This window comes from Chrysochloris asiatica, unplaced genomic scaffold (genome assembly GCF_000296735.1).
Source record: "Chrysochloris asiatica unplaced genomic scaffold, ChrAsi1.0 scaffold00078, whole genome shotgun sequence".
In the NCBI taxonomy this organism is placed as follows: domain Eukaryota; kingdom Metazoa; phylum Chordata; class Mammalia; order Afrosoricida; family Chrysochloridae; genus Chrysochloris; species Chrysochloris asiatica.
This window is the reverse complement of record NW_006408596.1, coordinates 3,744,310-3,759,102: the sequence shown is the minus strand read 5'-3', so window position 1 is coordinate 3,759,102 and position 14,793 is coordinate 3,744,310. Positions and strand designations below refer to the sequence as shown.

The 14,793-nt window shown below is 44.5% G+C and overlaps 1 protein-coding gene across 1 annotated transcript; it reads left to right on the top strand.

Annotated features, from left to right (window-relative positions):
• Window positions 1-4,314: 4,314 nt before the first annotated feature.
• RNF34 (ring finger protein 34, E3 ubiquitin protein ligase) lies at window positions 4,315-10,433 on the top strand. Its single transcript, XM_006865402.1, has 5 exons — window positions 4,315-4,530; window positions 6,131-6,538; window positions 8,323-8,433; window positions 8,675-8,876; window positions 10,243-10,433. The coding sequence occupies exons 1-5, from the start codon at window positions 4,330-4,332 to the stop codon at window positions 10,431-10,433; spliced, it is 1,113 nt and encodes a 370-aa protein (XP_006865464.1). The 5' UTR covers window positions 4,315-4,329.
• Window positions 10,434-14,793: the final 4,360 nt, after the last annotated feature.

Genomic DNA, 14,793 nt, shown 5'->3' with positions numbered 1-14,793 from the left:
CTAGACTCACCAGAGATTTAAAAATATTCTCAGCTGCACCCCAACCCCAGACCAGTTAAGTCAGCCCTCAGTGTTTGTCATGGGGGCCCTGGGAATACAACCTGCAGCCAGAGTTGAGAACCAGCCACAAGGGCCTGGCTGTCTCCTGAGCCAGAGGCAGTGAATTGGACTGAAAATACCTCTCCCAAGAAGTTGGGGGAGGTGGATGTACTGGGAGAGTGATCTGGATGAGAAAGCAAAGTACGTCAAAATGGTGACCGGGGCTTCTGTTGTTGGGCATGTGTAAACTTTGGGGAAGGCAGATTTCCCTCTCAGGAATATGTAGGTGAACTTGCCCCCAATATGCTACAAGGAGTATTTATTCTCTTGGGAGATTTTTTTCTAAATTTATACTCACACATCCTGTTATGTTGGTCATTTCCGATTCATAGTGACCCCACGTGACAAAGAATTGCCTATGGAGTTTCCCAGGCTGTGTATATGTATATATATATATATATATATATATATATTTTTTTTTTTTTTTTTTCCTTTGTAACCAAGTTACTCAGTTTTGTTCTTTAAAGGGTGGGCCTTTCCTCTCTCCCTGGACTAATTCCAAACTTTAGTTTTCACCACAAGAGCGAAGTATCTCTACGATAAACACTGGACTGCTAACCATAAGGCCAGAGGTTTTGAGCCACCAGCTGCTCTGCTGGAGAAAGATGAGGCTTTCTGCTCTTAGAAAATTCTATACAGGGTATATGGAACCAACTCATTAGCACTTAACAATGACATTTTAAAATAGTATTTATTGTGTTTTAAGTGAAAATCTACACAGCAAATTAGGTTGCCCTTTCATAGTTTGTGTACAAATTCTGTGTTTCTGGGGTGACAGTTTTTGTAGTCATTGTCATTATTTGCATTCTGACTATTGATCTGGTTTTCCGTCCCAGTTTTGACCTTGGGTGAGTGCTAATCATTTGGCCTCACATCATTCCTTGTTATGGGGTCACGCCTGCATCTTTATGGAAGCAGATGGTCAGGCCTTGCTCCTGCAGACCCACTGGTGGAGTCCAACGGCTCATTGTGCCACCAGGGCTCGCCAGATACAGCAAGGCCTGAAACCCAGATTTTGCATGTTTGTTTGTTTTTTACTCTTTCCTTTGTTAAGGATTTTGGCTGTAACAGTGAGTCTGGATTGTACCTAATATTGGGGTATAGCAACACATTGTTGTCTAGGACAATGCTTTGGAAGGTAGCTTGGTTTTTGTGTGTGTGTATGTGGTTTTTGTTCTTGTTAAGAACCGTGACTAATATATTTGCATTTCTGGGGTTAATCCTACTTGTGCAATTATTATTTGAAGTCACCATTGAGTTTTGTTTTCAATGTTTGTATCTGGGTTGGTAAGTCACACTGGCCTATAGTTTTCTTTTCGTGTTGTTCTAATCTGACTTTAGTGTCAAATTGGAGTTAACTTATAGGACTGTTTCTGTAGGAGAAATTCTAGTAGAATTGTTGGACCTAGGAGGCTGTGCATGTTTAGTTGTTTTTAAATGAGAGCAGGAAGAGGATGGAAATGCTCTATTCATGATTTACCCAGAACATTTCCCCTTTATAGACACAGGAGTCCTGGTGGCTCAGTGGTTAAGCATTGGGCTGCTAAACAAAAGGTCCGTAGTTTGAACCCAGTAGCCAGTCTGCAGGAGAAAGATGTGCTGTGAAAAGCCCTAGAAACCCGAGGCATTTCTACTCTGTCCTGTTGCTCACATTGAGTCCCAGTCAGTGGCACTGGGTTTGGGTTTGATAGAAACATGAACAGTGTGGTAACACAGTTACCCTGTAGGATTGATGTCAACACAGGAATTCCACCTATTTTCCCACAAAAAAGCCTTCTCTGCACCAGTCTTGAACTGCCTTTGTGGTTGTGTGCATTCTGACTCACAGCGATCCTGTATAGGGTTTCTAAGAGCTATAGTTGTAGAAAGTACCTTTCAGGCTAGAACCGTGATGTTCATAATCATCCCCGTGGTTTGGTTCTGCCATCACACTCCCTATTACACTTACTTGTGTGAAGAAGGACAACATCTGTGGCCCTCTTCCTTTTAAAGGGAGTATTTTTACCTTAATTATTCTTTTACCAATAATACACAATTTGAACTTCTAAGTAACATGCAAGATTTAAATTCTTGAACAGCCTTTGTGGTTGTGTGCATCCTGACTCACAGCGATCCTGTATAGGGTTTCTAAGAGCAGTTGTTGAGTTTGAACTACCAACCTCTCGGTTGGCAGCCCAGTGCTTACCCTCCAGAGTCATGCCAAGGCTGAAGCTGAATTTACACAGGTGCCATTAAGAGATTTTTTTACAGTTATGCACTTAGCCATGATAATGGTGGGCATACTAGATTCTATAGGGGCAAGAAAGCACTGCTCGGCATCCGGAGACACATCACATGGAAGTCAGACAGCGATCAAGCCGAGGTAATGATTTTCATGCTTGCTTAGCTAGCTGAGTAGGAAGCTAGAGCTGCTCAAACCTCACAGCTTCAAGCTCCTTGCATGAAGGAAAGTCTATCCTGGTGGTACTTTCTGTAGGGGAAGTGTCCCCCCACTCCCTCCCCCCCAAAAAAATTGTGTACAAATTGAATTTAAAACAATACATGTTTTTGGTTGTTTTAAGAGAATTCACTGTTTGAAGGACAATGGCTGAATCTTGTAACAAAAGAACAGTTGCCTCAAATCTTAATACATTTGGATTTTGGAGTCTCAGCCTGCTTTAAGCAAGGCATTATTCGAGCGCCGAGTGTATTTAAAGGAAAGTTGCATCGTAAGGATTAATTATAATTTTACTTGATTCTGTTGCATCAGAATTACAAATGTACCACCATATAATATTTCTATCAGTGACCCTGATATTTTAAGTCTGTTTGAACCTTGTCTTATGGTTTCTTATTGCTTCACCTTCTCCTTTCTTAGACTTACGAGAACATACTACTTCTGGGTACTGGCAAGAAAAGCGTTGTCCTGTATAAAGTCTTCCTAATAGTCCCTTAAGGTTATTAAAGAGCTTGTTATGCAAACAGTTGCTGTCTTGGCAGAGATAATAAAATACACAGGACTGCCTTAGTGCCATGTTACCATTTTAACTGATAACACCTCACCTATCTGGACAAACATCATCGCTCAGACTAAATTTCTAGACTTTATTTTTTTTGACATTTTCATAGCATTTTGTAGAGCCTGCTTTCAATTTTACAAACAAAAAATTTCGTCTGAGAGTGTGCCCCATGTAGCAGCCATGAACAAGTTCCAGCTCCAATGTGAGGAGTAATCTGCAGCTCTGAATCATGCTGCAGAAAACCATTCCCAGCAGTCTGTGCGGGATTGATTCCTACTCCGTCACCGGGAATAACTGCACTTGTTGCTGCAGGAACTTTAAATTCTTCTATGAAAGGTGTACTCAGGAATACCGAGTACTGTGGGCTGCAGCCATGGATCCCACATTAGCGTGATCTTAAAGGAAATGTGGTGATCACGTCTGGTCCAAGGTTTCACGCCAACTCCTAGTATTTTAATTTTACCTAGTCTTTGAAAAGAACTAATAAATTTCTTCTCTATAGCTGCCATAGTTTCTTACACTGGTGTGGCGCTATAGGATCGGCAGGTCAAACCCACCAGTTGCTTCCGGAAACCCTATACAGGGTCGCTAAGTCAAAACTGACTCAATGGTACTTAATAAAAACAAATGAGAGAAAAGAAGTTTTATGAAATTAAGTGACTTTATGTCTGGTCTTTCTGCTAAATGACCCAACCAAAAACGAAGTTCACTTCCGTCAAGTCACTTCTGACTGTGTTGTTGCTATCTAGTTGGTTCCAACTCATTAAACTGCTGACCTTGCAGTGCAGTGCATTATCCCACAGCGCCACACCACAACCAGGGTATTCAAGACTGTAAATCTTTAGAGAATCAGACAGCATAATCTTTCTCTCATAGAGCAGCTGGTAGGTTTGAACTGCTCACCAGCCCTGGGATTAGCAGCCCAATGTCTAATCCACAATGCAGGCCCAGCCCAAGAGCTAGGCAGTATGGTAGCCACCATCCTGAGGTTGCCAAATAAGACAGGACATCAGTTAACTTTGAATTTCAGATAAACCACAAATGAATGTTTCCTATAAAATTTTAGCATATCGTAAATATTGCATCAGGCATACTTGTATTATTTTTTTCTGATGTTTTGTTTACAAAATTGGGGTCATGTTATATTTTGGGCAGTCATATCCCGAATGGCGGCCCTGTGGCTCAGCGTTTCTTTTCCTGCTGTGTTCCTCTCCAGGCGGGTGCCACGTCCATGTGGGCTTCATGCTGTGGGCTGCTGAATGAAGTCATGGGAACCGGTGCTGTTAGGGGCCAGCAGGCAGGCTTTGCAGGAGGCACCGGTCCATTCCGATTTACACCAAATCCCGATTTCTCCTACCCACCAGCAGCCACGGAAGGGCCCAATATAGTTTGCAAAGCCTGCGGCCTTGCCTTTTCTGTCTTCAGGAAGAAGGTGAGTTGGATGAAATGACATTACATACAGAAGACACCTTTGTCGGGTCTTGATTATAGGCTGTTTTGAATAGCTAATGAACTGTCATTTCTTTTAATAAAAATATCAGAAGTTTGGTCCCATAAATCCTTTCCCATTTAGAAAAGTACTCAGTTGAAGGAATTGTCTTCTGACTGGACAGTGTTCTGTAAGGCAGCTTTTCTCCCAAATCAAATCAGATCTCCCATTTGATTCTTCCAGATGCTTATTTTATTCTGCTATTGTTAAGAATATACACAGCAAAACTAATACGAGCTTACCAGTTCCTCCCTATATCATTCCCTGGCATAGGTGACCTTTTGTAGGGAGTGCAACCTCTCTCACCCTCCTTGTCTGAGCTGTCCCCACCCCCATGAATGTGAAGTCCAAGCTTCTTATCCAACTTTTTGAGTTGTTAGGTGACATCAAGTCGGTACCGACTCATAGTGACCTTATGCACAGCACAATGAAACATTGTCCAATTCTGGGCCAACCTCACTATTGTTGCCACGCTTGAGTCCATCGATGCTGCCACTTGGCCATTCCGTCTCAATTGGAGCTCTTCCTCTTTTTTTTCTGACCCTCCACCTTACCAAACATGATATCCTTCTCCAGCAACTGGTCCCTCCTAATAATATGTCCAAAGTATGAGAGATGAAGTTTGGCCATCTTGGCCTCTAAGGAGCACTCTGGCTGCACTTCTTCCAAAATGGATTTATTGGTTCTTTTGGCAGCCATGGCACTTTCAGTATTCTCCTCCAACTCCGTAACTCAAAGGCATCAATTCTTTTTGAGTGGCTGTTGTCAATTTCATGACTGATTTTTGAAGGAAGAGATTGACTTAATCTGCAGTCTAGTTCAGAGACGCATTAGTGTAACTGGGGTCTCACAGCCTAAACTCGAATGAAAGATTGAGGTTAGAAATCCTGTTTATATGGTCAACATAAAATACTTAGGTTAGCAGTTAACTATTTTCACCAGTAAGTTAGTTGTTTCTTGCAAGACCGTCTTGCAGACTTTGATTGTTGAGTCAATCCTTCTGAAATACTTACTGCAAGAAGTTTTAACGTGTCAGCTCAACTGCATCCTAGTACCCCCCTTCAGCCACGTGGTGGGCTGGCTCTGGCATTGAGGAGGCTCTGGACAGCCGTTAGTGGTCCTCCGTTTTCTTTCATCGACCTTGAGAGGTCAGCTGCCCTTCTCTTTCCCGCTGTCATGTTTTTTCTTCTTCTTCCTTAAAGGGAGATAATTGTTCACCTAGGGAATGGGTTTGTGGTTATACTTTCTGCTCATGTTAGCTCTGTTCAGCTAATTACATGTTTGTATTAGGGGGTGGAAAGGTTTTAATTTATTAACACAGCAGCATGTGTTTTTCTTGAAGTGCTGTATTTGAACTTCCGTGAATCCACACTGCCTCAGCAGTGATTGTTTTACTGTTCCTGGTTTTCCGAGCGCTGAAGGAAAGCGCCTGTGGAACGAGTCCGCGTCCACAGGGGGCTTCAGAATAGAAGAAAATGAATACTTTCATAATAGTTTATCTCTGACGTGCATTAAAATGCTTCTTTGTTGTCTGTTTCTGCAGCACGTATGTTGTGACTGCAAGAAGGATTTTTGCTCTGTTTGTTCCGTCTTACAAGAAAATCTCCGCCGATGTTCTACTTGTCACTTACTGCAAGAGACAGCCTTTCAGCGCCCTCAGTTGATGCGACTGAAGGTGAAGGATCTGCGGCAATATCTACTCCTGAGGAACATACCCATAGACACTTGTCGGGAGAAGGAGGACTTGGTGGACCTGGTGCTGTGCCACCACGGCCTTGGCTCTGAGGACCACATGGACACAAGCAGCCTGAGCTCTGCCAGGTCCCGCACCTCGAGCTTTTTTACACATTCCTTTTTCTCAAACTACACAGCCCCCTCTGCCACCATGTCCTCATTCCAGGGAGACCTTATGGATGGAGATGGGACCTCAGGGCCTGGAGTCTTGGCACAGGTATGAGGGCGTGATGGCTCTGCAGTCACAGCGTGCTTACTCTGCCACAGAGAGGCACGTGTAAACTCAGCGGTCCCACACCCGATGGACGCACACGGGTAGCTCTCTGGTGTGAAGTCTCAGGGTTAGGTGCTAGCTAATGGGTTCAAAAAAAGCTCACAGTTCCTTTGGGATTAGTGTTTCTTGGTTTCCTTATCTTATGAAGCCTAGCATTTACCTTCAGTGACTATTTATTGAACTGTTAAGAGAACCCTAACCAAACCCCGTCCCATCTAGCCCATTCCGAATCATAGCCACCCTGGATAGGGTCTCCTCAGTGGTCAGTCTTTACGGAGCAGATAGCCTCATCTTTCTCCCACAGAGTGGCTGGTGGGTTGAACTACTGATCTGTGGTTACTAGTCCAGTGCTTATCCTACAGTGCTAACAGGGCTCCTAGCTAACATAGCACTTGTTAATATAACACTTGCATTAAAATAAGACAAGCTACTGAAACAGTGACTGAAAAGACAACAGTATACTGTGACCATGAGAACCAGCAGTGTAATTGAAAACTAATGCTCAGTTACCTTACTACAGTCAAACTGCCCTCGTTTAGATTGTGGGAACAACCATCAGGAGGAGTGAAAATGCAGGCTAGTTACTAATGTCTGCTGAGGCCTTGGGTATTCTGACTGAAAGACATACAAAGGCTTGTAATTACTCATTTGTAGCGGAGTAGTTGTGTGGCATTGGACGACGTAGTCAGTTTGAACCACAAAGTCAGTAGTTCAAGCTCACCAGCTGTTCCTTGGATACCCTATACAGGGTTGCTATGCGTCGGAACCGACTTGACGGCACTGAACGCTTCTAAAGGACTGAAAGATTTATTAACAGTTCTTCCACATTTAATTACCTTTTCTAAATAAAAAACCCAAACCAGATGCTATCTTGTCATTTCCAGCTCATGGCGATCCCTTGTGTAAGATAACCTAGTTATCTTCTGTATAACCAAAACCTCGGCAAGTCCACTAGGAAAGTTATATTGTATTCCCAAATGAGAACTGTCCCATCTGTTTTGCCATATACTCAGAAGACACATTTGGGAAGTGGCTCTGGTGTGACAGTGTGGGTGCTGTTGAATCATTGGGGCAGAATATTTGCCATTGAGAACTGACCTAGATCACTGTAGAGCGTGATCACAATAGGAAGGACATGAGAAGGAGGCCCATGACCAAGTCTCAGGAGGAAGATCAAGCTTTTTGCTCCTGTGGAGATTTACCACATCAGAAACCCTATGGAGCCATTCCTTCGCCTCCGTCCTATAGGGTCGCTGGGAGTTGGAACCCTCAGTGGCAGGGAGTTGATAGGTTTTACGCATCGTATAATAGGCTTGAGGTCTTTCCAATCAGATGCCCAGCACACCTGGCTGATGTTAGCCAGCAACAGTGCTTTAGTTTTTTTCTAACTGCATTTCAGGGACTCTAGTCAAACCAGTGCTTGGCAGGTCCTCTGATAACAAGGCAGTGTCATCTCAGGCGTAGACAAGCTGTGGTTTGGCATTCCATGCTGGAACCTTCCTCAGGGTGTTAACACTATGGTTAGGTTATACACATCCACAGATGACTTTTGAGGTAAATCAGGTCTAACTTTACGGAAGGGGCAGCAGCATTTTAGATCCACAGAAAGTGCCAGGTGTTGAGGTCTTCTTGGGGTAAGCATAGGGAAAAGTCTCCTCCCTGGTAAACATGGAGGGACACTGTTGGGAAGAGAATTCTCGTCCTAATCTGAAACACTGTGTGTCTAGGTACAAAGTGAACTAGCTTCAGCAAATACTGAAGAAGATGATGATGACGATGATGACGATGACGACGACGATGATGATGATGATGAAGAAGAAGACAACCTAGAGGATCGGGTGAGACCACCTATAGATCTGGCAGGGAAGGAAGGCGCCTGGGTGGACCTTTAGCTAGATTAGCACAGGCTGTTAGTTCTGGTTTGCATTCAGGACTTGGTAAGAATTAAGGACTGATGAGAATAAAGTCTTGGAAGAGGATCCAAAGCCAGTGACAGACTAGAGTGAGGAGAAGCAGGCCCCTGCCCCAAGAGGTCTGAACCTACAGGAGCAGAGCTAATGGAACCATCTGTGATTTCAGACCCCTGGGCTCTCCAGAAAGAGAGCGAGAGCGTCTTTGTCTGATCTGTCCAGCCTTGAAGACGTTGAAGGGATGAGCGTGCGCCAGCTGAAGGAGATTCTGGCTCGGAATTTTGTCAACTATTCTGGCTGTTGTGAAAAATGGGAGCTGGTAGAGAAAGTAAACAGACTATACAAAGAGAATGAAGAAAACCAAAAGTCATGTAGGTTTCTTTGTTTCCTTTTCCCTCCTATAGGCTTTCCCTCCCTAGGCTTTTCAAAGCTGGCTGTAAATTCTTTAATGATGGTGGTTTGGGGACCACCACTGCAAGTGAGTTGGAGGCTTGGGTCAGGCCGGTTTTTGTGTGTGCCATAATTAACTGTTTGTGAGTACCCTACGACAAACCCTAGTCTTTGGGAAAATGCTTTTCTCGTCAACACCTCTGGTAGGCCAGTGCTTTAGCCATCTCAGTTGTAGCCTTCAAATCCTAACCGGATTGGCAGGCGTGGGGGAGGGATGCCTAGAGCCATGAAGTTAAGTAGTTCTTCTTAGAATCATCAATTACCTCTAGGTAGGTTTCTGAGTAAGTTAGAAAAACAAGTCAAGAACTTGTGTAGTAATCATTGATGAAGTTAGGTACAGAAACCCCCTTCAGCTGGTACGTGGCCAAGTCAAAGTTGTCATGGTCCAGAAAAAACAGTATGTTCAACAAATCATACTTAGATAGTCCTCTCATTGTAACACTTGAGTGATTTTTTTTTTTTAAAGCTGTTGTAATGCAGTTACTTGATGAACAAGTTCATACCCAGAATATATAGAAAATATTTTATCACACCTGTTTTTTAGAACAATGCTGAATATAGGAATCTTAATCCTCAGAGCCCTCAGGCTGGTGGCAAGAAAATGATAGTGTGGCACTGAAGCGCAGACTCATCTAATAAATACAGCTGGACATAGTGCAGTGTGGCTCTTCCCACACTCCCGACCTGCTGACATCTATAATTTCACAAGTGTCTTCCTCTGACTTTGCATCCCCTGGACTCCATGTCCCAGGACTAGTCACGGGCCACGAATTTAAGACTCAATTCCCAGTGGTCCCCTTTGTGATCCATAAAAGAGAAACTTCCATATTCATGGCTTTCTGCAGCTCCAGCCACTTGCTCCTGAGTGCGGAAATGGAGCTCTTAACTCCAGAGGAGAGGAGGTGCCTGAGACTGAGTCTCCCAGGCCACAGCTGGGTCAGACACGGAAATGCCAACAGTGTTTTAATTTCACAGTCCACGTGTGGACAGCCTATGGCTCCCTTTTATTTTTAGACAGAACGCTTTCATTTTTTGTAAGTGACATATCCTGTCATGTACTGTTAAGAGAGTTGCTTCTGACTCACAACCCTATCGCAGAATTCTTACATTACATAGTTTGAGAATTAAAACGGCCACCATTTGCCCACTTCCTCTATGGCACATCTTCACCAAAGCTTATGAGCTGTGGGCATTTCTGAATGCATCTTAAGGGCACTAGTCACACCCGTCCTGTGAAGTTGGAATAGGAGAATTCCTTTTATAAACCAGGGTGCTGGCTTCTTCCAGATGGCGAGCGGCTGCAGCTGCAGGGTGAGGACGACGACAGCTTGTGCCGCATCTGCATGGACGCCGTCATCGACTGCGTCCTGCTCGAGTGTGGCCACATGGTCACCTGCACCAAGTGCGGCAAGCGCATGAACGAGTGTCCCATCTGCCGGCAGTATGTGGTTCGCGCTGTGCACGTGTTCAAGTCCTGAGGCCCCAGGTGCTGCCACGTACAGGAAGGAACTGCAGACAGATTGTTCCGAGGCCACAGCTAGTTTTAGAAGTTGTCTTCACTTATTTGTGTGGCCAAAAAGGTTCCTCTTAAGATGTAATGTCAGTCCATGCCATATGTCCATCTGCTGCTGGACACATAAAGTTGCCTGGGGTCTGTCAAGGTATACCACCCACCCATGGTCCCCAATTCTGGAGGATTGACAGTCTACAGCCTGTCAGGTCCTGCCCTCTATGTCCCTTCATCCCATTTGTAACTTAAATGACTCTGATGTTTGAAAGTTCCGTTCTTGTTCCCACAAGTGGCCTCCACAGTGTGTGATGAGCAGTGGTCTTACTGAATGTCCACCGCAGTATTCATGTATTATTTCAAACACTGATATCTGATGAATGTAACTTTCCATTGTTGCTATTCCTGCATTTAAACGTAATTGACATTCTATAGACAACTTCCAGGGCCTTAGACTGAACACATTCATTTCTGTTCAGGTACAGCTTTTTCTAGCAAGGGCTGCATCTAGCTTCTTTCATTAGAGGAGTGTGTGTGTGTATTCAATTCTTTACTAGTGCGTCATCCGTTTACACGGTTTTGTATAGTGAAAGTGTATTTTCAGTGCTAGCTGCTATCTGACTTTGACTTTAGGAATAAAATTAGATTTTAAAAGACGTGTACGTTTTTGGACACTGTCTTGGTCAGTTGTACTTGGGTTCAGCAACATTGCGTGTCTGCACCTTGGGCTAGGGCTTTGTGTTCAGAGGTGCTCCTGGGAACAGTCGCCACCCACCGATCTATCAGAACCACTGAGCTGACGACTCCTTTTGCTGTGATCTCTCCAGCAGTCCTCACAATAGCACTGAGAGACTGCCTCACTTTGAAGATGAGGGAAGCTGAGCCTAGAGAAGGAATGTGTCTACCAAATCAGTTTTAAAAAATGGCTACATCAGAATTTGAACCTGCTTCATTTTTTTCCCTTAACCCTTTCAAATAGCACACAGTCAGTGAGAATCTTTTGACATTTGCATATGCAAAAAATTACCTAGTCATTAATGAGCTGAACTTTGTTTTTCTGGCCCACAGTGCATGGTGATGGATTCAGTTCCATTGGTGATACTCTGGGAGGCAAGGCTAAACTGCCTAGACCTCCTGTGATTTTATGTCTTGGACTCTGCACTGGGTCATGCCATCAGGTGCTCAGGCATCCACTGGTGCTGGTGGTTATGTGCTGTGGAGTCGGTTCCGACTCAGTAACACTGTACAGGGTTTCCGAGGCTGTAAATCTTTACAGGAGCAGAAAGCCTCATCTTTCTCCACAGAACAGCTGGTAGTTTTGAACTGCTGACCGTGAGGTTAGCAGCCCGACTCGTAACCACGTAAAATCAGGGAAGCGGTCAGTCTGCCCATGTGCGAAGGGCAGAAAACCTGGTTTGATATGAAGAAAAATGTGCCTTTCTCCCTTTTGTTTTTGAGGGTCAAGTCATACACACAGGATTTGCTGGCACTTGAGTGCCCTACCCTCCAAACTCACTAAATTTATAAAAACGCAGCACCTGGTCCTATGTGCCTTGATGGGCGCTTGGTTTGTTTACACCTTCCCTGAGGCAGTCTGAAATGCAATGTTCCCCCCAAAATTACAAATTTAGTGGCAAAAAGTCTTTCCATTTTCCATTTAGGCCAGGAGTGGAAAGTACATATATACTCAAATTCAGCTAACTGCGGGTGCTAGTTTTGTCTAAAATTAAGTGAGAAATTTCAGACTTAATTAGTACAGTTTACAGCTGAAAACCACTTGTTGAATGTTTCCTCCTGGATTTACCTGCGGTCTTAGTTCCTTGTCTTTCTAGAGTACCAAAGCTCTCCATGGTAAAGTGACTGGCTCAGCAGCCTGACTGCCCGGGCCTGCCCTGCCAGGTTCCCTCATGAACCGTGTCCTCACGGTTCATGAGGGAACATAGTGTCATTTCCTTGTGCCTGTCATCAGGAGCAGTGCATCTCCTTGGAAGAACGTATGTCACTAAGGCCTTTGGGTGGCTGCCTTTCAGAGCCACCTCAGACTGTGTGGTGAGGATGGCACTCGTGTGTTCTTAGGCCCAGAGGAGCGCATGGTGTTTCTCCTCTTGGCTCATAAGCAATACTCCACTGGAAACACTCTTGAGGTGTCCGGGCCTTTCTTACGTCATCAGCTACTGGCACGGGCTTAGCGCAGCTGTTGGCAACATCTATTTTAGGCTGTCCTCACTTAAAAGTGCCTTAGCTTTGAAAGAAGATGTTAATGTTGAGAGGCCCCATCTGTCATCCTGCAGCCTCTGAACCTGACTAAAGTGAGGCCATGTCTGGCTCCGATGGTGCCCCCGTTGTAGTTTTCATCCCTACTTGGCAGCATCCTGCTCTTCCTAGCCTCTCTCAGCAGACCTGTGTGCTCCCAGAAGCACCCAGGAGGCAAAATGCCCTGTAACCCCAAACTTGCACCCTTCACCAGTTCCAGCTGGACATCTGTCTACTCCTAACAGACGGTCAGGAAGACAGTTCTCCCGAATGCCACGGTCACTCTTAATGCACTTGCTAAGAAAGCCTGGGACTCTCCTGGACAGCAGAGTTCAGAGACCTGACTGGAGGTTCAAGAACTCTGCTGCCATGAAAAGAAAAACTACCTCCTGTAATGGGTACTCCACGTTGAACGATCAGGTTTGTAGAAGCCAGCCACGTTTTTATAAATCAGTGTATGAACTAATCTGTTAGGTGGAGTTTCTCAGCTACAGTGGGCTGACCGCAGTAGTTTCAAAGGTCTATGTTCACCTGGGGCTGGCCTCTGTCCTACTTTATTAAAACCTTTGGACAAGGGCAACAAAAAGGGATATGGGGCAAATATTAAACTACCATTAGCAGGAACAACTTGGTCCACAGAGACAAGGACTTTTCATTGGTTTCTATGTCCCCCATCTAGAAAGTTCCACATAGTCAAGAGCCTTTCCAGCCACCCCAGCCTGATACCAACTGGCTTGGCACAGGGTGTTTTTTGTAGCGGTGGGAAGACACCCTACCCTATCCTTAAGGGTATCTGGCTCTCAGCCCTACACAAGCCATTGTTAGAGTACAGTTCAGTTCATTGCCTTTATTGGCGCCACAGGCAACGAGGTCTCTTCTACAGAGGGATAAAGAAAATACCTGTTCCAAGGAGCTACTGCATTTCTGCCTCAAAACAATGAATGACTCGGGACTTTTCACTCAGATGTCTAGTCCACTTCTAGAACAAAACCTCCAAGTCCAAGAGTGGTGTTTTTGGATTTTTTGTACAATTGTTTATACAAAGTCAACAAAGGTAAACTGCATCAGGGGAGGTCTGGGAAAACATCACCTTACAACAATGGCACTTATGAATGCATCATGTGACAGTGCGGAAAGGGTCATGTTAGAAACCTTACGAACTCAACTCGCACTGCAGAGGCGAGCACACAGGAAAAGAAAGGCTATACTGGGTCATTTATTAGACTTTTTGACTCCCCATATAAATTAGACCAAGTACCGGAGCTCATGCTAGGGTGGGACCCTCCTGAGTGCAAAGGCTGAAGTTGGAATTTTAAAATGTTGAGCAAAAGGTAAACTCTAAACAGAGAAAACTTGGCAACGGTTCTTACTTCAAATGAATTTACATATTCCCATGCACATGTCACTTCTGGCCGGGTGTCACAAAGTAGGCTCCCAGCCTCCAGTGGAAGAATTCGCTGAAAAGGAAGGTCTAGCCCACTTCATCCAATCCAAACAGGACTGTCGAGGAAGTTCAAGTGAAGTGCTTTCCTACCTTCAGGAAATCAGGAAAATTGGCAATCTCAAAACAATTTAAAAAAACAACACTGTATGCATTCAAACCTTGCATAAATAACTTTTAAACAATTTGTACAAAAATAGTTCTGCATAATGTAAGCTGTAACAAAACAAAACTGTTGAGACGGTGGCAGAGATCTGGGGGTGGGGTGGGGGTGGTCCGCTGTATGATGATGCCAGGAGCCTCGGAGCTGTCAGGAATGAAGTGTCCAAAAACCATACCAAACACCGTCACCAAAGACTCCAAAGCTCATGTAGAAATAGGAAGTTCTCCAGAGCCCTTCCTCCCAGGTGGGAATGTCTTCTTGCTCTAGTAAGCAGTGCAGTCATGGTTCAGAAAAACTAAAGGAAAGGTCCACCTCACTCATTCCACACACAGCTGGAGTGACAGCTTTTTCCTTGGCAAGAGTTCAGTGGTCTATTCTTCCAAGTTCCAAATTGAAAATGAAATCCCTTGGGTTTTTTCTTTGAATTTGGGAGTCTCTCCCCTCACCCAGCCCCACTCCCTTCAGTATTTACAC